The sequence below is a fragment of the Aethina tumida genome, chromosome 1 (assembly GCF_024364675.1).
Source record: "Aethina tumida isolate Nest 87 chromosome 1, icAetTumi1.1, whole genome shotgun sequence".
Lineage (NCBI taxonomy): Eukaryota > Metazoa > Arthropoda > Insecta > Coleoptera > Nitidulidae > Aethina > Aethina tumida.
The window spans coordinates 37,400,268-37,427,312 of NC_065435.1; the positions used below are offsets into that span (position 1 = coordinate 37,400,268).

A 27,045-nucleotide genomic window follows, 5' to 3' on the forward strand; every position below is an offset into this window, starting at 1 on the left:
ACATATTTCGAATAAGGTTCAATTGGACATTGGATGTTTTGTTTATATTTTAAGGTCTGGCATATGTCACAAGGAATCGTAATCTTAGCAACATAAATGTTATTTTCTTTTATTTGATAAATAAAATTCCTTCGTTGCTATTGAAACTTGAAAGTTCGCAAAATGTCACTCAATCCAACACCCACTCCCAAATGTTCGTTTAGTTTTGTAATTACTAATTAATAATAATTTTATTTATGTGTATATACATCTAGTTATCCTGTTTTCAATTTCATCCCTCACGTCGTCGGTATCACATATTCAAACTAATTTTAATAGTTGGAACTTCTCTTAGCAGCAATCTATTCTAATGGAAATATAAAGTTAACAAAGTTAACAAAAACAATATCTTTTCACATGTTAATTATCTGTCAGAATCACAGACAGTTTTTGTATGTCGACGATAGATCTGCAACTAATTTGATTTCCGTGACTTTCAGGACTAGTAATCGACATCTCCACAATAATGGCATCAAGTTGTCATTATTGTAATTGTTTAAATATTCCTAACGAGTTCCAAAGGAGTCCGCAGGTTTTGACAACTCTGTCAATTTTAACAGCATTACCAAAAGTTCTACCAAAAAGGCTGAAGACTGGAATGTTCCTGCTGGAGTTACACATTTCTGTGTGTGTATAAAGCAGGTACTTTCATTTTATGGAAATGTTTCCACAGTATGGACCTATGTTTCAACTCATCTAACATTTGAGAATTAAGCATGTTTATAATAATTATAATTTTATAATTGTGGCGAAGAAATTTTTCCTATTGTAATCTGTACTTTATGACGGTAAATGCGTTTCCTAAATAATTATGTTGTATATATTATAAATAATTATGTTATATATAGCTGTAAATCTTGCTACTGAATAATTGGAGGTTGAAAAAATCGACAATGTGTCGAAACCATTTTATAACACCAAACTAAATTAACGCCTTAAGTTAAACTAAGTAATTTTATTTGTAAAATTAAGTTATATTTAATTATTTGTGAATCTCACTTATAGTCTTCCAGTGTGGGTTAAAATATAAGGATGAGATTGATTCGAAACATTTCTACCTTCAACATTATTATAACAAATCGAAAAATCATCACGATATTCCTTTGTTCTGTCAATTTGCTGAGACCGTGGATTAAATCGAATTATAAGAAAAGATATAACTGAACCATAATTGGGTGTTATATTAATACAATGTAAGAATCAAATCAAATATGCTTGAGAGAAGACAACTTTTTTCTAAATTACATACTTCTGACATATGCCATAAAGAAACGTAATTTGACAGGTTATTTTATTTTTTGACAAACAATTCGTTGCTATTGATACTTGAAAGTTTGCAAAATGTCACTCAATCACACACTCACTCGTTTTAGCTTTTAATTACAAATTAATTAAAATTTTATTTATGTGTATATACATCAGGCTGGTTATCTTGTTTTCAATTCTATTCCTCACCTTATAATAGTTGAAACTTCTCTTAGCAGCAATATATTCTAATGGAAATATAAAGTTAACAAAGTAAACAAAAACAATTTCTTTTCACATGTTAATTACCTGTAGAAAATAAATGTCAAAGAGGGATCTGCAACTGATTTGATTTCAGTGACTTTCAGGGCTCGTAATCTAAACCTTCAGACGATAAGTTGCTATTTTTGTAACTGTTTAAACATTTCACCTTTTTAAATAAACAGTAAATTCACGTAGTTGATTCTTTCAGCTTGAATAAGTGAGCGACAGATTTCAACTATGCACTGAATTTTTCTCCTTCACCTTTAATTATCACCCTCAAACAACACTAATATACCAATCTTTCCATATTTGATAATTTTATGTCGTAAATTATTTAGATTCTTCATGTCTGGATGACAAGTTCAAATAATGTTAACACAATTTATAAACCAAATCATGAAATAGTGATTTCTATTTCACAATTTTCTGGGGAAATAAAGATTTGAAATCTTTGTTGGGTTGAAATTTATAATTAATAGATTTATCTGTTGCAGTTTTGTTAAAACTTTCATCTACTTTAGTGCATATATATTTTTAGTGTTTCCATATTTTCTTGAGAGTAGGCATGTTTTGACAAAACACTGACAACATCATCGAGAACTAAAGTTGTAGTATTTTCGTTCTGCTTATTCGGTTATCATATAATCGCGATACCGATCAAGAAGTATATACAACTAAACATCGCGGAGCCTTGTATCCTATTAAGCAGTATTCTTCTAAAATATCTGTAATAAGGTATATCATAACTGAAAAGAAAGTTTATGCTCTAATAGACATTCAAGAAGTGAAACACAATTTACTTGCTTTACATATATGCTCCATACTTGCTTTAAAAATAAATTAAAATCGTGGTAGTAACTCTCCATATGCGTTGGGATGTAGATGGAGTTCTTAAGATACTTTATTTAAATTTGCAATCTGTAAAAAGAAATAATTTTTGAGGGTATTGCAAATATTATCTTCAAAAATTGATTGAATAAATCATATTGTAGAAGAGAATGAAAAACACAATGACCAAAGATTTTTTTGAAAGAAGGAAAATAACGGAGCGATTTATAATTAGGGATGTCTCAATTTGACTATACGGCGTTGTATTGCGTTGATTCAGTCAACCAAAGGGGCGGTATATATAACACGATATTGTACACTAAATACTCTCTGTACACTGTGTCATATGTCCCAACTTTATTTAAGTGAACTTTAAATATAATTGGTAATATTTTGATACAGAAAAATTAAAGCCCGCGGGAAATTTTCATGTGGCTTGATTTCCGAGAATTTCATGATTAATTAACACTATTTGAAATCAGAGCTCTAAAATAGATATATTTCGTTATTAATGTAATTGTTACAATATTCCGCCTTGATTAACTGCAATAACTGTTATTTACAACTGTTATTTACAACTGTTCCCAAAACTTAATTTAAAATATTAACAATTTCAACATTCAAGAGATGCTGTGAAACTTTAGAACAGTAGGTGTCTCACCATTCAAAAAATCAACAACAACATACGCGCCATTAATTTATTTCATATGTAATTCATAAGGAATAACACATAATTTCTAAGGAAAGTCAAATTTGATGATTAACATCAGTGGATCAAATTTAAATGGAAAATGTGTGTGGTTTAAATTAATGGTTAAGACTTGAATAATACTATATGGAATAAATAATGAAATTATTTATTAACAATTTCTTAAAACGAGAGAATAAGTTTTTGAGAACTCTGGTTCTGTACGTGTGTTTTGACAACTAACTGTAAACTGATGTTGGAGTTATTTCATTTTGCTTGTTGGCCGATTTTATAATGGCCTTAACAAGGATAGAAAGTTGTTATTCTAAATTGCCGAGATATTCTGAACACAGGATTCTATAATAATAATGGAGGAGCTATCCTTCTGTGACAGTTAACAGTGAAACATTCTTCTGATACAATTTAATTTACAATGCGAAAAATTGATCTTATTATTGATAATAAAGCTTACGCTATAATAGAGTCAAGAATTGAGACACAATTTTCTTAGAAAAGCATTTATTTGGAATACCCATCAGACATGTGTTAGATGATGATATTCTTCCGGGTAAATAGAAAGGAAGAATGTATGAATATTGAATGTGTTTCTTTTGTTTGATAAACAAACTGCCTTCGTTGCTATTGAACCCAGATTATGTACAAAACTATTCTTTGGTAAATTTGCCTTCTAAACTTGTTCATTTAGTTATTGCGAAGAGCACAAAAAACTTGAGCAACTTTTATTTATCTTCTAAAGGGTTCTTATCCCATCAAATAACATTCGCAAAGTTCAATTTATATTGTGCATCACAATCTTCAAGTTTTGATTCACCACCACGATTTGAACTTTATTTTAAAGCAAGTATGGAGCATGTAGGTAAAGTAAATTGTGTTTCACCTCTTGAATGTTTATAAAGAGTTTTTAGAAAAATACTACTTATTAGGACCCAGGTTCCTATAATCGCGATTATAAATCAGCAACTAAGGCCAAGTTGTCCAATTTGTCAGCTCTCAAGAAAACGTGAGACACTTAAAATATATATGCACAAACGTAGTTGAAAATTTCAACAAAATTACAAATGATAGAGCTATTAATTATAAATTTCATCTGAACAAAGATTGCAAATCAGAAAATTGTAAAGTAGAAAACACTTTTTCATGATTTTGTTAATAAAATGTGTTGACATTATTTGAAATTGTCATCTAGAGATGAGGAATCTAATTAAATTTTGACATAAAATTAGCAAATTTGGAAAGATTGATATCTTAGTGTTGTTTGAGGGTGATAATCCAACCAAACGTGAAAGAGAGAAATTCAGTACCTAGTTGAAATTTGCCGCTCACTAATTCTTGCTTAAAGAATCAACTACGTGAATTATCTTTTGATTTAAAAAGGTGAAATATTTAAACATTTACAAGAATAGCAACCTACTGTCTGAAGGTTTCGTTTACGAGTCACTGAAATCAAATCAGTTGTAGATGTCTCGACGACATTTATTTTCCATCAAAGAAATACTATCTGTGAATCTGACAGATAATTAACATGTGAATAGAAATTGTTTTTGTTAACATTGTTAACTTTATACTTAAATGCCGAAATATATTTTGTTGCTAAGAGAGGTGAGGGATGAAATTGAAAGGAAGATAATTAGCCTGATGTATATATACATAAATAAAATTTTAATTAATTAGTAATTACAAAAATAAACGGACATTTGGGAGTGAGTATTGGATTGAGTGACGTAATGCAAACTTTCATGTTTTCAATAGAAACGAAGGAAGTTTGTTTGTCAAATAAAAGAATATAACAATTATGTTGCTAAGATTACGTCACCTTATAGCATGTCACCCTGTCCAATTATAGGCAAGAGTTATGGTTAATTCAATTAATCCTAATTCGAAATATGTAGTTTAGAAACACGTTGTCGTCCTTCAAGTAAATTTGAATTGATCTTGCATTGTATCAATATTACATCAAGTTGTGGTTCAGTTATATTTTTTGGTATAATTCTATTCGTTTGAATCCACAGTGTCAACAAATTGACAGAGCAAAGAAATATCGAGATGAGATGAGTTATACTAAATGGTAGAACTGTTCCGAATCAAATTCATCCTTATATTTCAACCTACACTAAATGACTATAAATGTGATTCCCAAATATTTATATATAATATAACTTTTCAAATAAAACTACTTTGTTTACCTTTAAGTTATGTGGTTAATTTAGTATAAGTTTGGTTGTTAATAAATGGTTTCGACCCATTGTCGATTTTTTTAACCTTCAACTATTCAGTGGAGGAACTTAAAAATTATATGCAACATATTTTTTTAGGAAACACATTTAGTGATTACAGTACAGATTAAAATTTAAGGAAAAATTACTTCGGCACTAATCTAAAATTATAATTGCTATAAACAAGCTTCATTCTCAGATGATAGATGAGTTGAAACCTAGATCCACACTATGGAAACATTTCCATAAAATGTATATATACTGCTGTATAGTCTGCTATATACAGAGATAGATATGTGAAACTCCAACGGAAACATTCCAGTCCTCAGACTTTTTGGTAGAACTTTTGAAGACGGTTTCTTCGTAATGCTGTTTTCTTCTTTATTGTGATTTTTTCTTGTACTTTTTTCGGATTTCTTGGATTTTTATTCATATTTCATAGCCTCAGAGAAAATATTTCCCGATGTCGTCAGGTTTTGTCGTGACTCATTTCATCTTCATTTATATGATGGTAATCAGCCTTTCCATGTGAATGTAACTCCTCGTGCCCAACGAATCGTCGAAATACTTTAAAAAAGATATATAAGATTAATATTAAAGATTAATTTTATTACATATACCAATTTTATTTGTTTTTCGTTTAAATTAAATAATTTAATTGTGTGTGTTTTAACATAAAATATGTCGTTAATTATAAAAATCTTGAATACAGATGAAAATTATACTTACATTTAAATCCAATTCATGGGCCACTAGAATCTTTACACCAGGTATTAATGTGTTGTTTTAAGGAGCGTCATATACATGAAAGTACTTATTCTTTGTTTAGTTGGGAATTCCTGTAAGTAAATTAATGAATTTAGACAAAAATATTCCCTAAAAATAACAGTTTGATACGATCTGTTTCATTTCTAGCATTACTATACACAAGTATTTCTTCCGATTATCATTTCCAATGAGGCAGGGACTCATTAATAAAAGCGAGAATATTTAACTAATAATTTTGAATTGAAGCGTAGGAGCAACTTCAGAGAGATGTGGTTCGTATGAAATAAAAGTTTGAACTGATTAAAGTTTGGTGGTAAACAAGTAAAGAAAACTTTTTGGTCTACCTGATTTTATGAACAAAATTGAAATTAGTTTATGACAACGAAATTCAAATGCCTACATATAAATAACAAATTAATAAATAAAACATTGAAATTTGTTTATGGGAACGGAATTCAAATGTCTACAAATGAATAACGAATAGTTAATGTTATAAGCTCTTTAGAGAACAAATTAGGAAACTTAGTTTTTAATTTTTTTACATGTAGATAAAGTAGGAACATATTGTATAAAATTTCATAAGACACAATCAATCAATGATAATTGGAAATTGATAGTTTAAAGTGTAAACCTCAGTACTCATGCAAACACTATACTTACTCATCATTGGTCCAATTCACTCGAGGCAGGTTATGTTAGAATATCTAGACATCGTGTATAACGATACTGATCATAGAATGAAGGTATTTTATACTACCAAACATCGCGGACCCTTGTATCCTATTAAGCAGTATTCTTCTAAAATATCTGTAATAATAATAATAATAATAATATCATAATTGAAAAGAAAGTTTATGCTCCTATAGACATTCAAGAAGTGAGATACAATTTACTTGCTTTACCTATATGCTCCATACTTGCTTTAAAAATATGTTAAAATCGTGGTAGTAACTCTCCATATGCGTTGGGATGTACATGGAGTTCTTAGGATGCTTTATTTAAATTTGCCATCTGTAAAAAGAAATAATTTTTGAGGGTATTGCAAAAATTATCTTCAAAAATTGATTGAATAAATCATATTGTAGAAGAGATTGAAAAACACAGTGACCAAAGGTTTTTTTGAAAGAAGAAAAATAACGGAGCGATTTTTAATTAGGGATGACTCAATTTGATTATACGGCGTTGCAGTGCATTGATTCAGTCAACCAAACTTTGATTAACTTTTGATATATATACAAATCGGAATTCTTTTTTACAGTTTCTAAGACATCTTGGTGTTTTGATAATATATCATATGCCTAACTTTACTTAAATGAATTTTAATATGATTGGTAATATTTTGATTCAGCAAAATTAAAGCTCACGGGAATTTTTCATGTGACTTGATTTTCGAGAATTTCATGACTAATTAACACTATTTGAAATCAGAGCTCTAAAATAGATATATTTTGTTTTAGTGTAACTGTTCCAATATGATTGATTAACTGTAATAAATTATGTACCTAAGAGAATTCAAATTTAAAAAACAATACAACACTTATTGTAAATTAGCAACTGTTATTTACAATTGTTCCTACAACTTAATTTCAAATATTAACAATTTCAACATTCAAGAGATGCTGTGAAACTTGAGAACAGTAGGTCATCATTCAAAAACTCAACAACTACATACGCGCCATCAATTTATTTCAGAAGTAATTCATAAGGAATAACACATAATTTCTAAAAAAAGTCTACTTTGATGATTAACATCAATGGATTAAATTTAAACGGAAAATGTGTAGGGTTTAACACAATGGTTAAGGCTTGAGTAATACCATATGGAATAAATAATGAAATTATTTACTAACAATTTCTTAAAACAGGAGAATAAGTTTTTGAGAACTCTGGTCCTGTACGTTTGTTTTGACAACTAACTGACAACTGATATTTCAGTTATTTCATTTTGCTTGTTGGCCGATTTTATATTGGCGATACCAAATATAGAAAGATGATATTCTAAATTGTCGAGATATTCTGAACAGAGGATTCTATAATAATAATCGAGGAGCTATCCTCTTGGGACAGTTAACAGTGAAGCATTCTTCTGATACAATTTAATTTACAATGCGAAAAATTGATCTTATTATTGATAATAAAGCTTACGCTATAACAGAGTCAAGAATTGAGACACAATTTTCTTAGAAAAGCATTTATTTGGAATACCCATCAGACATGTGTTAGATGATGATATTCTTCCAGGTAAATAGAAAGGAAGAATGTATGAATATTGAATGTGTTTCTTTTGTTTGATAAACAAACTGCCTTCGTTGCTATTGAACCCAGATTATGTACAAAACTATTCTTTGGTAAATTTACCTTCTAAACTTGTTCATTTAGTTATTGCGAAGAGCACAAAAAACTTGAGCAACTTTTATTTATCTTCTAAAGGGTTCTTATCCCATCAAATAACATTCGCAAAATTCAATTTATAGTGTGCATCACAATCTTCAAGTTTTGATTCACCACCACGATTTGAACATTATTTTAAAGCAAGTATGGAGCATGTAGGTAAAGTAAATTGTGTTTCACCTCTTGAATGTTTATAAAGATTTTTTAGAAAAATACTTCTTAATAGGATCCCAGGTTCCTATAATCGCGATTATAAATCAGTAACTAAGGCCAAGTTGTCCAATTTGTCAGCTCTCAATAAAACGTGGAGACACTTAAAATATATATGCACAAACGTAGATGAAAATTTCAACAAAATTACAAATGATAGAGCTATTAATTATAAATTTCAACTGAACAAAGATTGCAAATCTTTACGCAGAAAGTTGTAAAGAGTAAATCACTTTTTCATGATTTTGCTAATAAATTGTGTTGACATTATTTGAAGTTGTCATCCAGAGATGAGGAATCAAATTAAATTTCGACATAAAATTAGCAAATTTGGAAAGATTGGTATCTTAGTGTTGTTTGAGGGTAATAATCCAACCAAACGTGATAGAAAAAATTCAGTACCTAGTTGAAATTTGCCGCTCACTAATTCTTGCTTAAAGAATCAACTAGGTGAATTATCTTTTGATTTAAAAAGGTGAAATATTTAAACATTTACAATAATAGCAACCTACTGTCTGAAGGTTTCGATTACGAGTCACTGAAATCAAATCAGTTGCAGATCTCTCGTCGACATTTATTTTGAATCAAAGAAATACTGTCTGTGATTCTGCAGATAATTAACATGTGAATAGAAATTGTTTTTGTTAACATTGTTAACTTTATACTTAAATGCCGATATATATTTTGTTGCTAAGAGAGGTGAGGGATGAAATTGAAAGGAAGATAACTAGCCTGATGTATATATACATAAATAAAATTTTAATTAATTAGTAATTACAAAAATAAACGGACATTTGGGAGTGAGTATTGGATTGAGTGACGTTTTGCAAGCTTTCATGTTTCAATAGAAACGAAGGAAGTTTGTTTGTCAAATAAAAGAAAATAACAATTATGTTGCTAAGATTACGTCACCTTATAGCATGTCACCCTGTCCAATTATAGGCAAGAGTTATGGTTAATTCAATTAATCCTAATTCGAAATATGTAGTTTAGAAACACGTTGTCGTCTTTCAAGTAAATTTGATTTGATCTTACAACCAAACAATATCTTCGAAATCCGTCATCAAAATCTTTAAATTAAATGTGTTTTACGTTTTAAAGGTAAAAAGTTCACTGTAACATGATTGAGTAACTAGTAAGTGGGACTGAATTCTGTGGTCCTATAGTTCATCACAATTCATCTGGATATTATTTACATATTTAGCAAGTGCAAATAATTTTATTCCGACTCCCTAAAATCATTTTCGTATTTACTAAATATAAATTAAATTCAACATAAATATGGTTAACATCATAACATCAATTTACCTATAGTGAGAGGTCAATAGGTGTCATTTCATGCAGTAGCTCATACGGTGAGTCCGCATCCTGGGGTGGCCTAATTCATCAACAGGCTTCTCGAAACTACTTACACATGAAGCATGTGCAAATAATTCAAATCCGTCTCCCTAAAATTATTTCTTTATTTACTGTAATTTCAACATGAACAAGGTTAATATCAATTTATCTATTTTGTGTTTTAATAATCACTCTGTGCTGGAAGTTGTCAGTCTTCTGGGTGTAAAATAATGTAGTGGAGGCGGATCTCTGTCATTATACCGGACAGTTACAGTGTGTGGAACTTGTCACACATTAGGCACAAGTGGTGGTACTACATCTGGAACTGGAACTGGGGCTAGTATTGGCAGTGGAATTTGAACTCGTACTGGTGCTGGAACTTAGGCTAGAATTGGTGCTGGTTCTGGTGCTTGTACTTGTACTGGTATAGATGCTGGTACTGGTGCTGCGATTGCCACTGGAGCAGGTGCATCTGGTATGGCGTCGAAATGGAAAATATTATGGAAGTGATTGAGAGTAAAAGAAACTCTACCCTCTATTTTCATAGAGAAACGGGCAGGCAGATTACCGTCAGGTTCTTCCCGGCAATCTAGTGTATTTTTACTGTTGAAGGAAGACGTGCAGTGCCAGGGGTGTTATTAGGAATGATTTGATTCTTAATAATGGCCATAATCACTATATTAATTTGGAGGTGATTGAAAATTTGCGATTTAAGCAAATTTTAAGGCATCGTGCCGCCAGAGAATTTTTGCCTCTTCATGCTATATATGTGGAGGAGGAGGCAAGGAATATTGAGTTGCGAGACGTCAAGAGGGATACGCGGGTGCCATCCATTAAATGATGCATCGGACACGGAATGCCAAAGTTCCACCAATTCCCAGGTCTTTAGAACAACTTGCAGAGTTTTTGCGAATGGAACGGTGTTATCTAATAATGTTTTGTATGGAACATTTTCTTTTAATTTTCAGTATATTCATATCTCATAATTATATCTATTAATAAAATATATATCCTAATATTAATATAATAATAATTTTTTGTCACCTATTTTGTTATTTTTTTATTTTATAACTTACTTTATGAGAAGTCTAATTCAAAATAATAAATGTAATGAACATAAAAATATCTCGTAACATTTTCATTTATAATTTGATTTTAACAATAATTGTTTGATTTTATAAAAAAAAACTCATACGTAATATGGATGTTATTTAGTTTTAGCCGATTCGCGACGAAGGCCGGACCACAAAGGAGGCCAGTATTTCGAGGGCTACTGGGGCAGCCAGGGGCGTCAATGGTTGTATTTTGCTCTCCCACTGTTGTCGACGAAACTCGACAATTGGGAAAAATCAACCTGCACATGGATGGCACATTTAGTATTGTCCCCTATTTATCACACACCTGAGGTACTGGCGGACGATATTCCCGATTTTTTATGTTTTAATGGAGAGGCGTGATAGGGCAGCATACAATATGTTGCTAAGGTACCTCAAGGAGGAGGTGTTAGGAGAAGAAATAGTTGTTGGGAGCATTATGGCCGACTATGAAAGGGCGTTGCGTTTGGCTATTATGGACAGATCGAAGGTTAGAATTGTGAGCTGTTGGTTCCATTATGTCAAGCCAGTATATTTGAAAGGTCGGCAACTGGAGCTTATTGGGCACCTCAATGTACAGGACAACAAAGAGACAATGGGTACATATGGCAATGGTACTACCCCTTCTCCCTCAACCCAATTTTCTGGCTGGCATTGAGGAAGAGGAGGCATGGATGAGAAATGGCGTCCAAGGACAGGAACAAATGATTGCCGCATTTGTCACGTACCTAAAGCGCCAATGGAGCAGGATAAATGTTTCGGTATTTGGCGAAGAGATGAGAGCGAATAATTCTTTGAAATCATTCCACAATTCTCTAGTTAGAATGATTGAAAAACCTCCTAACATTTGGGAATTTGTTGCTCATCTCTTAAACATGGAGAACACAAAGGCAAGCGAATGACACGAGGCCTCCAAGAGCCAAATACCCCCAGGGCGCGCTACACACGTATAAATAGGAGGATAGGTATGTTAACTATCATATCTTTTATCACAAAATATTAATTTTAGCAGCAAACGCACAAAGACAACTACTTGAAGAGCAGGACATAGGTTTATTCCTTAGTCGTCCAAGCCATCTCATCGATGGCTTAGAAATAGTGATAAATCCGGATATTGGGGTATTTGATGATGGAGACATCGTAACCAATATTCAGGCGCCTGTTCCTCCTGTAATACCGCAAATGGCAGCCATAAAGCCAGGGAAAAAGGTGAATGGAGAGGCACCCGCAGTGGCTGATGTATATGTCCCTGAGGTGGCCCCAATGGCTTTACCGGTGGAACCAAAACCTCTTCACTATTTTGCGCCTGTCAGACCGCCACTCTTTAAACCCTAATCTAAAATATATTTCAGCCCTTAACCTAAATTTAATCTGAATATATATTTTAGCCCCTGTTCTCCTCCAACACACAATTCTGGCACTGCAGCACTTTTAAAAGACCTCCAACCATAAAGTAATTAATATATTTAAATAGTTTGTTCAAAAGTCTAATCTGAATATATATTTTAGCCCCTGTTCTCCTCCAACACACAATTCTGGCACAATCTTCAAAAGACCTCCAACCTAAAATGTCTATGATTAATATGTATTTGTATGATTTTTGTATATATGTTTTTAGTCCCGATTCTCCACCACCATCACATTGAACTGTGATGAGTACAGATATTTGATCAGATTCATTTGATCATAAGATAATTAAAATTAACAAAATATATTTTTGAAATATCTAAGTTGATAATGTATTTTACCACCAGTTCTCCTCCATCATTGCATCTTCATACAGGGACAAATAACATTTATCTGAAAGCAATTAAAATTAATTAGAAAAACTGTTGAAATTTGGCACAAGACTAAGTTGAAACCTAAATTTGTGTATACACACAATAAGGTCATTAATGTTTTATTTTGCAAAGCTATGATTTTTGTGCAGATGATAATAAATGCTTCAAATTATTATTATTGGTACTTATACCCCAATATAAGGTAAAAATGATATAAAAAATATTCAATATTAAATTAACTCTATATTTCAGATTATCCACCAAGGTGATATTAGGTGAACTTAGTCTAATAGTTTTAGATTTTTTTTCTTATAATTTGTTTAATTTGTTAAATTAAATTACTAATAGAATTGAACAACAATTAGTTACTATACTATATTAATTGTTCTTGCTTACAAATTTTAAATAAAATTATTATATTAATACAAATGGCTTTCTACTTTCAATCCCACAACGTTTGACGTTATAAATGTTATGTTATATTAAGATACCATACCCTGGAATAAATTATCATTTAGAAGTCTGTCACAGATTAATAACCCAATACATACAACTGATACATTATTCTCTGACAACTATTGTCATATTGTTATTGAAAGTAGTGCTTACAATCCCTTAAATATATACCGTCGAAATTAAATTCTATTTATATTTGATTATTAAATTTAGGTTAAGTTGGATTACTATTGATTAATCAGAACTACTATTGACTAAAATCCACATGTTTATTAGTTGGCAATACTTAATTACTAGCAGCCGGACACTACGTATTTAATCACGTGTATACTTTACTTCCATGACATGTCCCCATTATTTCGAGCAATTGATATTTCGAGCAATCGATACGTAGCCGAAATCCTGATACCTACTCTAGAGGTGTTCTGTGGCCTACTCTATGTATTTTAATTCGTATGTTTGGTCTACGCGGTATCGTCAACGCCTAACAAAAAAATATTCTATATTCAAAACAATCAATTCTAATTAATATCTGTTTAAAATCTATAATTGATTGTAATTACTAATAAGTTTAATTCATTAAATAATATTTATTACAGGAAAAGAAGTTTGGATTTTAATATCGAAAACAACTGCATATTTTACCATTTTGCAGTCGAACTTAAGAAACAATATTTTTAGATATGCCAAGGATATATACAATAGATGGGTGTCATTATTAATCAAATTCTTTCCTTTGTGGTTTACTACAATACACAACATTTATCAATTACTGAGGAAAAAAACATTTATATAAAGATTTAAGTTAACCTTTAATTTTGCTACCACTTTTTATTGACATCAAAACAAGTTCACTAATTAATACTGACTAATCTGTCACATATAATTTCTTGAGATTAGACCTAAATCTTCATGTAAATGTTTCTTCTTTAGTAATTGATAAATTTTGTGTAATTTAATAAATCACTTAGGAAAGAATCTTGTTAATATTGACACTCATCTATTGTATAAATCTATGGCATATCTTTAAATGTTGTTTCTTAAGATCGACCATAAAGTGCTAAAATATATAGAAGACTGCAGAGGACAAAAAAAGTGATATTGCATTAGTTATTTTCAATATTTAAAACCAAACTAATTTAATTTGATTGTTTTGAATACAGAATATTTTGCAATTATTATAAAATAAATAAAAGATTAAAATATATTCTGAACATACTCATATTAAAGATATTTTATAATTTTAAACTATCAAATTTTAATGGTGAAATTTAATTAAAAACGTAACTGTGCACATCTTTAATTTGATTGTTATAATACTGTAGTGACTAAAGTTTACTGTGTATCTACAATTCAATAATTACTTTTTGCAGGGAATAATTATCACAGACTCCAAAGCATACGATTTTGTTAAATAAAAGAGCTCCACTTCCAAGGTAAATTCACTAGCTTTAACCATATTGAAATATGATAGCTATATTTAAAATGTAAAAAAAAATAAAAATAGCAAATTCAGAAACGAGAACCAAAATTCTGAAAAAATGAAAGAAATTAAAATGCTGAAGATTGGATTATAGAGTATGGTGATTATCCTCTGGGTAAGTCTACTGAGACTATCAAAAAGGAAATAAATGAAGTTTCTTCTATGCTTTGATTATATAGAATTGAAACAAGAAGCAGTTTTTACAAGGTAATTTTTTCAGGTTAAAATAAATAAATGTTACTATATATATAATATTTTATCAGAACTTTATTCAGTAAGAATCCCTTGTACGTTATCCACAAAATGAAGTGTCAATGGATAGACAAATACCTATGAAGACTCAACTGTCAACTCTACAATTACTTGGAAGTGGACAAAGATTTGTCTAATGCTCTTACAACACTAACTAGAAATCCTTTTTCTTGCTGTAATAAATGATAAACATTTCCATCTCTTTATGTATTATTACAATTTCTTGTGTTATTTTTTATTAGGCAGTAAACCATTTTCTTGAAAAATGTCAACTTTTACTAATTTAAGACAGTAAGTGTATGCTTTTCCTAAAAAAAGCCAACTTTGGCTAGTAAATGTTAATCAATATCATGACACAAGATCAATAAATGTCAACTTTACCTAGACAAAGTTAAGTCTTACTGGAGAATATAGTTTTCTTACTATTATAATAATGATAAAAATATTTTGAAATATCACCAATTAACTAAAATCATTTCACAGTTATACAGGAAAATATATTTTTTTCATATAGATTATAATTTACCAATTTTACATTATTCACATATAAATAATTTATTACTACTGTGTCCCTTGTCCTGCAATTTTATTTTTAATCATTTTGGCAGCCTGAAAACCATTTATTACGTTAAATCTATTTTCACAAAAAACTTACAGCAATCAGAGGCATTTCTTTACGATATTCTTGACCGACAAAATATGGAAACTGTTGTAATTTATACCATCCCCAATGGATACCGATAATTAATGTTACTCCTGTAATTAAAACCACATTATCATTCAGAAATTTGAGCACTTTGCTTCTTGACATTCTGATAGGTCAATTTAAGGGTGGCCAACTGAAATCTGGTAATTTTACTATATTTAAGTTAATTTTTAAATTGACTAAATGTTTGAAATTGTCGATTTTACTCAGATATAAGGAATAAAATATAAGAAACGTTGGTAAAACTGCATTATAGCGGCCTAAGATTAAGTTGGCAATTCTGGAACCTCGAAATTGGACGCAACGTTGCCGCTGTGACTTTTTATATTTTCATTCAATATTTTGTTTCTAACCTGTGTTCGTGTTTATCCTTTTGTGTAGTTTTATCTTCGTGTTTATTAATTTGTGTTAGTTTGATTTATAGACAATTTTTATTGTGTTTGATTTGGTATTATATTAAATTTGTTGGTAAGTAAAAAATTAATTTAAATATATATTATATTATTAATCTTATTTCAACTATTTCAGATTGTGCTATAGCTTTAGTTTAGTATTTTTAGGTATTCATATATTTATTTTAATTATAATATTAGCTATTAGCTATGAATAATAATAATTTTGAAACAAAATTGTTTAGTTTTTTTTTTAAGGATTTGAATATAATGGCGCCAACAGAAATTGTTGACGAAGTCCTCACTGTTGAGGAAATTAAAATTGAAAATCATTGTTTAAGAGATTTCCCCGAATCAAAAAAAGAGATGATGGAGTGGTTGGCCAGAAGAGGCTTAATAAAAAACCATTTCACGTGCGATGTGTGTGACATTCCTATGTCTCTAAACAAATATTCAGGTGGAATAGACGGTTTTCGGTGGAAATGCCGATTATGTACCACCCGAAAATCGATAAGGTGAAACTGGTTCTTTTTTTACTGAATCTTATTGTAAATTATTAATAATTTTTATTTAGGCATGGCTCATTTTTTGCTAACAGCAAACTTAGTTTGCTGCAATCAATGATCATTATTTATTGTTGGAGCATAGAAATGCCACACGAAGACATTAAGAGGGAGGCCCACCTTGGTTCAAATTCCACCCACACAATAGTGGACTGGTGTTCGTTTTGCCGGGAAATTTGTGAGGTGGACCTCATAAATAATCCGGACGTTATTGGGGGTTTTGATGAGGAAACTCTCGAGCCCAAAACGGTGGAGATTGACGAGTCCAAGTTTTTCCACCGCAAATATAATAGAGGTCGGTGGACTGAGGGACAGTGGGTATTTGGAGGAATTGAAAGGGGAACAGGGAAATGCTTCCTTGTTGAAGTTCCTGATAGGACAACTGCAACCCTCCACGAAATGATTCAGAGGTTTGAATGTATTTCTGATTAGGGCTTTGTAATAGCTTATAATTGATGAATGCATGCTCATTTCCAAATAAATCGCAGATTTTCCATGGAAATTTCTCGATTTATAAGGAAAATTGCACTGTAGTTACTATTTTTAGACAAAAAACAATTTATGGTAAGTGATGTTTTAAACAAATATATGCCAAACCAGATGGATGACAGGTAACATTAAGACAGGTAGTATTAAGATTTTATCAATTATGATTTATTATTATTTTACAGAATACCTTTTGAGTTTATTTTATTATTATCTTACAGAATACCTTTTGAGTTATTTTTATTTATAGTTTCCTTTTTAAAATTAAAAGTGTCATGATTTAATAGGTATATTTTACCCGGATCCCATATTATATCAGATGGATGGAGGGCATATGATGGGGTAGATACAATTAGGGATGGGATCTACACTCATGATAGAATTATTCATGAGAGAAATTTTGTGGATCCTGATGATGCCACCATCCATACACAAAACATTGAAAACATGTGGATGAGGGCCAAAAGAAAGTTGCGGCGCCAATTTGGAACGTCTGAAGCATTATTTGTTTCCCACCTACATGAATTTGTGTGGCGGAATAAATATAGAAGAAACGGAAATTTTTTTAGTTCAATTTTAGTTTGTCTTAGGACACAATATGTTTTTAATTAGAGTGTTTTATTTTATATTTTTATTTATGTTATGAAAAAATTTTTCTATATTATATGCCTATTTTTTTCAAAATTTCGTTAAAAACCCACATTTTCCTTTCTTATATTTTTTTAAATGTTTTATTTTTATTCGTAATGAGAACTCGGTGTTGGTCAATCAAATAATTTTAAATTTGAACAATACTTATTTTTAAGGTTTTCCCTTGAAATTTTTGTAGAAAAAAATTTCCACTGTATGCCTATTCTTTTTTCAGAAAGTTTATTTAAAAATTGAATGTTTTCAAAAAAAAAAAGAAATACCTAACCGAACCTAACAGTTCATCAAAAAGAAAGAATATTTTTAAAATAAATAAACAAGATAATAAAATTCCAAAAATATATCATAAAATAAAACAAACAAGCACCAACGGATATCTCGTAAACTTTCAGTAAATTTAATCGATAATAAATGTAACTTTATCTGTGATGGTAAAATTGGTAAAACGGAAGTTTACATATTTGATTTTTTTTCAATCAAAATTTTCCGTAAATTATTGAAAATATAAATTAAAAAAAATTAGGTTACGTTATAATGTACATTTTTTGCTCGTCGGAATGTTACAAAATATCTCACTAAGTAATAAAATATCAGATACGGCAACGTTGTGAGAATTCTTGACGCTAATGCGCCTGCGGGAACTACCAACATAATTTCAGGCCGCTATAATGCAACTTTACCGAAACGTTACTAACATGAGAAGTAGTTTCGTAGAGATATAATTCGTTTGTTTATTAATGCTCTGCGCAAAATCGGCAACTTTACGGATTCATCGACAGATGACGATAATTTCGTTTCGATCTCAGGTTTTGTTGTCGACGGAAAGTGTGTTTTGATATTTGCAGCCGATATTTTTGTATATATGTGTCAAAATTCGTCGAAACAAAATGATCAATTTGGATTATTTAACAGCTGGTAAGCTTTTGTAATACATTCAATACGATATGATATCAGACCTATTCACAGTTTCGGTTCCACCCTAAAAGAAGGCGGTATACTTTATTGACGTTTTCACTCACCCCAGAATATATTGTTATTATTTGAAATTACATTAATAATTTAAAATAAAGTGGAATTTATTAGATTAATTTTAAATATATTTAGATAAAATTCATGTGTATAATAATTAAAAACATATTAAATAATTACATTTATTTTAGGCACAGTTCCTGAAAATGGAGTGCCTGATATGACTAGATTAACAGTTTTAGATGAAGAAGTAATCAACAGAAATTTACGAGTTCGCTACGAAAATGACAGAATATATGTATCCTTTATTAAAAATGTTGCTATACACAGATCATGTAAACAAATTGGTATTACCCATACCAGTCTGAAATATGAGTAACTGTTTAAATATTGAATTTTAAAGTGATAATAATAGTAATTTGAAAGTGAATCAATATTCGATAATTGATTGTTTGATTGTGACTCATACAAAAGACATTTCCTGTATTTTTATCTCCTTAATCGACCATTCCAGACTTACACAGGAACAATATTGGTTGCAGTAAATCCATACAAAGACATCGACATTTATTCACAGGTAAACAATTTTAATTTACAACTTCCGTTTTTTAAGAGGCATTTTCAGCGTCATGAAATTCCCAAGAGAACCCGACATTATCTTTGTCATAATCAGCCGGAAACGCATTTGCATGCATTAAATTATCAAGACGCGAGACGAATACGAAATACGAAATACGGAACACGAAAATTGCTCTCGTCCTGCTTTAATAACGTTTGTTTAATCGAATCGATGTGTGTATGTTGTAGGAATACGTGCAGAAATACAACCGGCAAAAACTGAGCGATGTCGAACCCCACGTTTTCGCACTTGCAGAAGCCGCGTACTCGGATCTGCAGTCGGACGCGGGGGCGGTCGCGGTCGGGGGCGCGGGCGCGGGCCCGAAGTCTCGCAACCAAAGCTTGGTGATCAGCGGCGAGAGCGGCGCCGGCAAAACCGAAAACACACGATTCATCTTACAATATCTGTGCTCGGTGACCACGGGTGTCTCCACCTGGATCGAACAACAGATTTTGGAAGCCAACACGATCTTGGAGGCGTTCGGCAACGCGAAGACGGTCAAGAACGACAATTCCAGCCGATTCGGCAAGTTCATGCAGGTCTGTTTCGATTCGAGATGGATGATTGCCGGATGCATAGTGCAGGATTATCTGCTGGAGCAGTCGCGACTGACGTTCCAAGGGCGCGGCGAAAGGAATTATCACGTCTTCTATCAGCTGGTCGAAGGCGCCAAAGTAACTAATTAATAATAATTTCGTTCGATCCTCGATGATTGATTGATTATTGTTTTATTACCTATTTAGAACAACGAGGAGTTAAGGACGCAACTGAATCTGCGGGACGCCCAGTTTTACAACTATCTGAACCAATCCGACTGCGTGAAAATGGACGGCGACGCGAAAAAATTGGACAACTTACGACTGGCCTTTAACGTATTGCAAGTGCCCTCGAACATGTGCCAAGGCATTTTCCAAACGTTGTCGGCGATATTGTGGCTCGGCAACTTGCAGTTCCAAGATGTGGACGGCGAAAACTGTCAGCTGAGCGCAACGGACAGAGAGATCGTCGAAGTCGTCTCGACACTGTTGAGCTTGGAGACGGAACAAGTGGAGCAGGTGTTGCTCAAGCGACAGATCAACGTCAGAGGCAACATCACCGAAATACCGTTGAGGATCCAAGAAGCGAAAGAGAACAGACACGCCATGGCCAAAGCGTTGTATTCGAAAACGTTTGCCTGGCTGATACAACACATCAACACGTGTACGAATCCGGGAAAAGATTCGAGCCGATTTTTGGGCGTGCTAGACATCTTCGGTTTCGAAAATTTCAATACCAACTCGTTCGAACAACTGTGCATCAACTATACGAACGAGAAACTGCACAAGTTCTTCAATCACTACGTCTTCGCACTGGAACAAGACATCGTGAGTCTCCTCCATCCTTTTCTTCCTTTTCTACTAAAATCTAAACTTCCTAATCCGTTTTGTAGTACGAAGAAGAAGGCATCGATTACAATCACATCGAATTCACGGACAACACTTTGTGTTTGGAGTTGATAGAAAAGGCTCCGAGATGCATCTTGAGGCTGTTGTCGGAGCAGTGCCATTTGCCGAGAGGCTGCGACGCTTCCTACATTTCTAACCTTCATTCGGAGTTTGAAAATCACGAAAGATACGTTAAGGGTGAGTAGTAAAGTTACGTAGTATCATCTGTGTATGCTAACTAACTTGTATCGTTTTCGTCGAATTTCATTTTTCAAGGTGACGACAGAAGAAAATGGGAAACGGAGTTCGGCATCCGTCATTACGCCGGTTGCGTCATGTACAACGTGAACGGATTCGTCGATAAGAACCGAGACGTGCAACAGGACGTGTTCTTCGACATCCTGTCGAGAAGCAAGAACGAGTTCGTGCAAGTTTTGAGCACGTTTCAAGACGCGAATCAGTTGACGGTGTCGAAAGGCACGAGCAAGGGAAAGCCGACAGTGTCGGACACGTTCAGGTATCAACTTCAGGCATTGGTGGACGTGTTGCAGAGCACGAAGCCGTGGTACGTGCGCTGCATCAAACCGAACAAAGACAAACTGCCGAAAATTTACGACAACACTTTGGTGCTGGACCAACTGAAATATTTGGGGATGTTGGACATAATCAGGATAAGGAAGGAGGGCTTCCCAATTCACATGACCTTCGACGAGTTCATCCAGCGCTTCCATTGTCTTTCCAAAAGTCGATCGTCGTCGTCGTCGTCGTCGTCGTCGAACGTGAGAGAAGCTTGTCAGAGTTTGCTCACGAGTTACGATTTGCCGAAAGCGGAATGGCAATTGGGAAGGAACAAGGTGTTTCTGCGGTCCCACGTGCACGAACCGCTCGAAGACACCCGAAACAAAATCGTGCACGCCAAAGCGGTCTTGATACAAAAAACGTTCAGATGCTGGATCAAGCGGCGCGACTACCTCCGAAAGCGCAACGCAATTTTGAAGATACAGCACGCGTACAGGGGCTGGAAGCTCCGGATCCTGTTTTTGAAAAAGCGCCGCGCGGCCGTCGTCATCCAGAAAAGGTTGCGCGGCGTTTTCGCTCGCGAAGTGGCGGCCGCTTTGCGCGAGATGCGACGCGTCGACGAGGAGATGAAGCGCCGCGAAGAGAGCCGTCTGCTCCAGGAGGAAATCGAACGTCAAACGTTGGAAAAGGCGGCCGAGCAGGAGATAGCGACGCTCAGTCACATGGCGGAACAACTCAAACCGAAACTGGAACAAAACGAGTCCGTCGACCTGGACAATTTGTTTGCGTTCCTGTCCGACGTCCAGCCTCAGACCAGCAACAAAATTATCGACGAGATCGGCGTCAAAATGGACGAACTGGTCGAAGACTTGGACGTGGAACTGGAGACGGTCATCCAGCAAGAGTTGGAGGGTTTGGCGAACGAACAAAAGCAACCGGCACCGGCGCCGGCTCCGCCAAAATTGGGTCTGCCGTCGCTCCCAGAACCGACGGAACCTCCGCCTCCCCCGCCGCCGTTCCAAAACTCGTCGGCCGAAGTTGCGACGACCGCTCCTGTCGAAATACCGGAGGAGGAGATCGAAAAGAAACAACGCGACAGCGGCAACGTGGAGCCGATATACGAGGCCGTCTTGCCGAGGGAGGAAACGGTTTCGCCGCCTCCGCTTCCCGCGCCGCCACGTCTTCCGGATTCACCTCAAAAAATGTTGAACGTAAGTATAGTAGTACGTAATAGAATGGTTTAATGGCACGATTAATTAATTATTAATTCAATTCCTCGTTGTGTGATGTGGTCGTTGCAGAAACGAAACAGTCGAGAGGTGGTGGTGACGGAGCCGAACGTGGAACGAGAACAGAGGCGCAAATTCCGAGTGGAAAAGAAACTTCAAGAGTTCCAGGACGAGAACAAACTTTCGACGGAGGACTCCCTTCATCACGACATGTTGGAGTTCGCGAACAAGTATTTCAATCAGCACGAGAGGAGCCCCGAAGGAACCATAATGGCGACGCTAACCAGAAAGAAGAACGTGGAAATGGTGCCGAAATACGAAATGGTCACGTTCTACAAAGGCAGTTCGATACCGAACTCCCACATTCACATGTACGATCCGGACAACGTGAACGTTGCCTGCATCATTTTCAGGGACCTGTGCAAGTACATAAAGGGCGAGTTGAACGCGGAACGCGAGCTGCTCGTGATCCAATCGATAATCGGCTACGCGCTCGAACGCGAAGAACTGCGCGACGAGGTGTTGGTGCAATGCATGAGACAGGCCACCAACAATCCGAATCCCGAGGGAACCGAACGCGTCTGGCTGTTGCTGTGCCTGTGCGTGGTCGCCTTCCAGCCCTCCAAGCTGCTGCACAGGTACTTCGTGTCGTTCTTGAGAAAGAACTTGGCACACGGCGGCAGAATCAGTCAGTACGTACAGTGGTGCTTGGACAATTGCAACAACACGAAGGTGACGACGAGAGAGAAGCCGCCTTCGAGCGTCGAAGTGGCGGCCATGAAACGATTGGGGACGATCGTTTGCAGATTTTTCTTCTTGGACGGCAGAACCAAAGCGATCGACGTCCATCCCACCGACACGGCCGGCGACGCCGCCCGGAAACTGGCCGAAAGACTCAACTTGAAGAACCTCGACGGCTGGGCGATTTATCAGAGCAGGCCGGACGGCGAAGAACACGTCAGGGCCCATTATTATCTGTACGACGTCATTGCGCAGTGGGAAACGTACGTATCAAATTACTCTTTCGTCTCTCGTCTTTCGTTCAATCTTGTACAATAGTACAACATATATATATTCTATTCAAGGGCCCAGAACAAATTGGTGTCCACGTTGGGTAGGAGGAACACCAGTTTGGGCGGCGGCGAGAACAGATTCGTGTTCAAGAGGCGACTGTTCCGTTCGTTCAGAGAGCTGAGTCAGGATCCGGTCGAAGTGAATTTGCTGTACGCCCAGGCCGTCTACAGTGTCGTCAAGGTGAGCAGTGCACTAATCAATCAATCAATCAATCAATCAATCAATCAATCAATCAATCGTTTCAGTGCGACGACTTCCCCGTCACCGAAAAAGTCGCCCTCCAATTGGCCGGGCTGCAAGCGCAAATCTCCCTCGGCGACCCGAAAGACCGGCTCGACTACTACCGCGACATCGACACCTACCTCCCGTATCGCATCAGCAAGACGCGCGGAGACGACGTGTGGATCCCCATTCTCTATCAGGCACACAAACAGTACGGAGCCAACAGGGGCGAGTTAACTGCCAAGGCGTTGTACTTGAGTTGCGTGATGCAGTATCCGCTCTACGGGAGCAGTCTTTTCAAAGTCACGTACAGAGGATACTGGAGTTTCGGCAACAGCGTCGTGTTGGGCGTCAACTGCGACGGCATCATGCTCATCAAAAACGACGACAAGTTCGTGTTGAACGAGTTCAAGTATCAGGAGATCGAAAGCATCCTGCTCGACCCGAGCGACTCCTTCATAACGATCACGCTGCTGAGACACGACCACAAGTGTTATGTTTTCGAGACCGAACAGAAAAACGAGATCGGCTCGTTGATCGCGTCCTACTGTCCCAATTTGGCCAACTGGCTTACCGAACTCGAACCGATCCGAACCAAAACGATCACGAACGAGGACCGCATCCGTTTGTATCACAATTTGATCAACTGTCGCCGCACGTTGGTCGATTTGGATCTGGTCAAGCGACCCGTCGAAGCTTCGGGCGGATTCTTGCGCAACACTCTGAGGCGGTTGAGCAAACACAAATTGGAGAGGCTACGACAGGAGAACGGAGGAGACGGCGAAACGTACAAGGGTTTCCATTATGCGTTTTGGGCGTTCAGCAAGCAGCTGCAACAGAGCATCAGCAGACTGAACGAGCAGGAGGAACAGCAGATGTTGCAGGTGTTCCAGATCATGCTGACCTATGCCGGATTAGGACAGAACGGTAAGTCACGTCACGTCGATTTAACGAACTTTGGCCCTTTCTTATGGTTAGTTCTGACAGGCGACACGATCCGTCGTGCCGAAGACGAGCACGTCACCCTCCTCCAAACTATCCTCGATCGTTGCATGCGCAAGGACACTCATCTGTGCGAACTCTATCTGCAACTGATCAAGCAAACCACCGACCATCCCGACCCGAACTCGCGCGTCAATCTGCGCCACTGGGCGCTGCTGTCTCTCTGTTGTTCGGTGGTGCTGCCTCCGAACAAGGCCATCAGACGTTACCTGATCGCACACCTGAAGCGGTGCGCCTCCGACTTCGTCACCGAGGAAGGCAAGTACGCGAGATTCGCGGAAAAATGCCTGATGAACACTCAGGGCACGAAACGTAGGCAGTTCCCTCCGTCCAAGGAGGAAATCCTGTGCACCATCAACAGACGACAGGTGTACGCCCGGTTTCATTTCATGGACGGCCAATATCATTCGATCGAGTTCAATCCGTCGGCCACTGCGAAGGAAGTCCTCGAATTAGTCAGAGACAAAATGGGCCTCAGTCCGAACGCAAAAGGTTACGCCATCTACGAAGTGTTGGGCAACTCGGAGAGGAGTTTGGCACACGACGAAAAGGTGACGGACGTGATGGCCAAATGGGAGAGGTACAGGGTGGCGAATCAGAACGGCAACAGAAGGAAGCAACATCACTTCTTCTTGTTCAAAAAGCATCTGTTCCTGGACGGAGATTTGGGAGTGAAGGACGAGGTGGAAAAGGAACTGTTGTACCATCAGGTGTTGCACGATCTGAGGACGGATCGGTTTCCGATCACCGACAAGGAGGCGGTGAGTAGAAAGTAGAAAATTTTTCGCACCGGCTAAACTTAATTAATTTGTTGTTGTTGTTGTTGATTCGTTTTCGACAGACGATGCTGACCGCCCTTCAGGCTCAATTGGAGCTCGGCGACTTGGTCGAGCATCGACACGACTATCGGCCGATCGCGGCCCACTGTCTTCCCACCCGGCTCGTGCCCGCCATTCCCTTCGAACAAGTCCAGATGCACCACCAATCGTTGAAGGGTATGACGTCGTCGGAGGCCAAACAGGCGTTCCTCAATCTGATCCAGAGCTGGCCGTTGCACAAGGCCACGATATTCGACGTGATGCAGTCGTTCACGTCCAACTGGCCGCGGGTTCTGTGGCTGGCCGTCGATCAGAAGGGGCTGCATCTGCTGGAGCACCGATCACGGAACGCGTTGTGCAGTTACGAGTACTCGAGCGTGCTCAGCTACTCGCCCGCGGTTAATTGTCTTCTGATCGTCACGGGAAGCGACAAGAAACAAAGCAAGGTGATTCTGACGACGGCACAGGCGTTCCAAATCGGGGCGCTAATCGGAGAATACATGGAGGTGGGTTTTTTTCATTCATTCATTCATTCATTTTTTTTTATTGTTGATTCGACTGACTGACTGACTGACTGACAACATTTGTTCTTTGTCCAGGTTCTGTACGGCGATTTGATCGAACTGAAGAAGACGATGAACAAGAGCTAGAAAAGAGTCACGTTCGCCGATCAATAATCCGAATCGAGTATAAATCGATTAATAATTACTGTTAATAATTGTTGATCTGTTAATACTCGATCGTTCGGCGAACAATTACCCAAATCGATTCCGTTGTTCAGATCGTTGTTTTCGTTTCAGGCTGTGTTTTAGTACCAAAAAAAAAGAAAAAACCAAAACAACCGTAACTCACTGTGTTTAGTTTTATAATTATTATTTTTATTATGAGACTGATCGATTCCAAATAAAATTAACGATGAATAATTATAGGAATAAATAACTGCCAGTTTTTTGATTAACCATGCGTAATTAATTAATTATCGTATAGGGGAAGAATAAACACATGTTTAACTAGTCAAAATATGATTGATTGATTGATTGTAAATAAATAAATGAATTAATTAATTAATTAATTAATTGATATACATGTTTTTTTTTAAACTATTAACAATATTTAAAAGATATATTTGTACAGTTGTTAAGGAAATATTACTGTACTGTTTGTTTTACTGATATTTATTAGTATCATATATTCGTTCGTTTGTGATTTTTATGCTTTTGTGAATATTGTACTTTTTTATGTTTTTATGTATTATTATTAAATCATTTAACAAACAACAGACAGACATTTTATTATTTTTAGT

At 35.6% G+C, this 27,045-nt stretch overlaps 1 protein-coding gene and 4 long non-coding RNA genes across 9 annotated transcripts; 3 read left to right on the forward strand and 2 right to left on the reverse strand.

The window, feature by feature from the left end:
* Positions 1 to 9,407: 9,407 nt before the first annotated feature.
* On the reverse strand, positions 9,408 to 10,501 carry LOC126264219 (uncharacterized). Of its 2 annotated transcripts, XR_007546983.1 has the most exons (3): positions 10,198 to 10,501; positions 9,976 to 10,115; positions 9,408 to 9,899 (listed from the first exon to the last, which is right to left on the reverse strand). It is a non-coding gene; the product is annotated as an uncharacterized LOC126264219 (long non-coding RNA). The 2 variants fall into 2 exon arrangements; XR_007546982.1 differs by lacking the exon at positions 10,198 to 10,501 and having other exon boundaries at positions 9,976 to 10,160.
* Positions 10,502 to 14,708: 4,207 nt separating this feature from the next.
* On the forward strand, positions 14,709 to 15,269 carry LOC126264215 (uncharacterized). Its single transcript, XR_007546975.1, has 2 exons — positions 14,709 to 14,772; positions 14,844 to 15,269. It is a non-coding gene; the product is annotated as an uncharacterized LOC126264215 (long non-coding RNA).
* A 216-nt stretch (positions 15,270 to 15,485) lies between these two features.
* On the reverse strand, positions 15,486 to 15,895 carry LOC126264203 (uncharacterized). Of its 2 annotated transcripts, XR_007546962.1 has the most exons (3): positions 15,727 to 15,895; positions 15,598 to 15,680; positions 15,486 to 15,537 (listed from the first exon to the last, which is right to left on the reverse strand). It is a non-coding gene; the product is annotated as an uncharacterized LOC126264203 (long non-coding RNA). The 2 variants fall into 2 exon arrangements; XR_007546961.1 differs by lacking the exon at positions 15,486 to 15,537 and having other exon boundaries at positions 15,551 to 15,680.
* A 175-nt stretch (positions 15,896 to 16,070) lies between these two features.
* Positions 16,071 to 18,543, forward strand: LOC126264202 (uncharacterized). 3 transcript variants are annotated; one of them, XR_007546959.1, is made up of 4 exons: positions 16,087 to 16,245; positions 16,306 to 16,337; positions 16,415 to 16,684; positions 16,744 to 18,543. It is a non-coding gene; the product is annotated as an uncharacterized LOC126264202 (long non-coding RNA). The 3 variants fall into 3 exon arrangements; XR_007546960.1 differs by having other exon boundaries at positions 16,428 to 16,684; XR_007546958.1 differs by having other exon boundaries at positions 16,071 to 16,245; positions 16,306 to 16,684.
* A 50-nt stretch (positions 18,544 to 18,593) lies between these two features.
* Positions 18,594 to 26,816, forward strand: LOC109601463 (unconventional myosin heavy chain 6-like). The gene is made up of 13 exons (XM_020017711.2): positions 18,594 to 18,781; positions 19,027 to 19,133; positions 19,350 to 19,412; positions 19,643 to 20,128; positions 20,198 to 20,818; positions 20,884 to 21,076; positions 21,155 to 22,608; positions 22,699 to 23,630; positions 23,712 to 23,880; positions 23,946 to 24,849; positions 24,910 to 25,685; positions 25,766 to 26,248; positions 26,342 to 26,816. Exons 1-13 carry the CDS (start codon positions 18,754 to 18,756, stop codon positions 26,390 to 26,392), a joined length of 6,267 nt encoding a protein of 2,088 aa, XP_019873270.2. The 5' UTR covers positions 18,594 to 18,753; the 3' UTR covers positions 26,393 to 26,816.
* The last annotated feature ends 229 nt before the right edge of the window (positions 26,817 to 27,045 follow it).

What these genes read in the sequence shown, in the direction of transcription:
- LOC109601463 (XM_020017711.2), top strand. Translation starts at nt 18,754, where the DNA reads ATGATCAATTTGGATTATTTAACAGCTG. An exon ending in TTTGGATTATTTAACAGCTG is followed by an intron (nt 18,782 to 19,026) that starts GTAAGCTTTTGT and finishes CATTTATTTTAG; the next exon opens with GCACAGTTCCTGAAAATGGA. An exon ending in TCGCACTGGAACAAGACATC is followed by an intron (nt 20,819 to 20,883) that starts GTGAGTCTCCTC and finishes TCCGTTTTGTAG; the next exon opens with TACGAAGAAGAAGGCATCGA.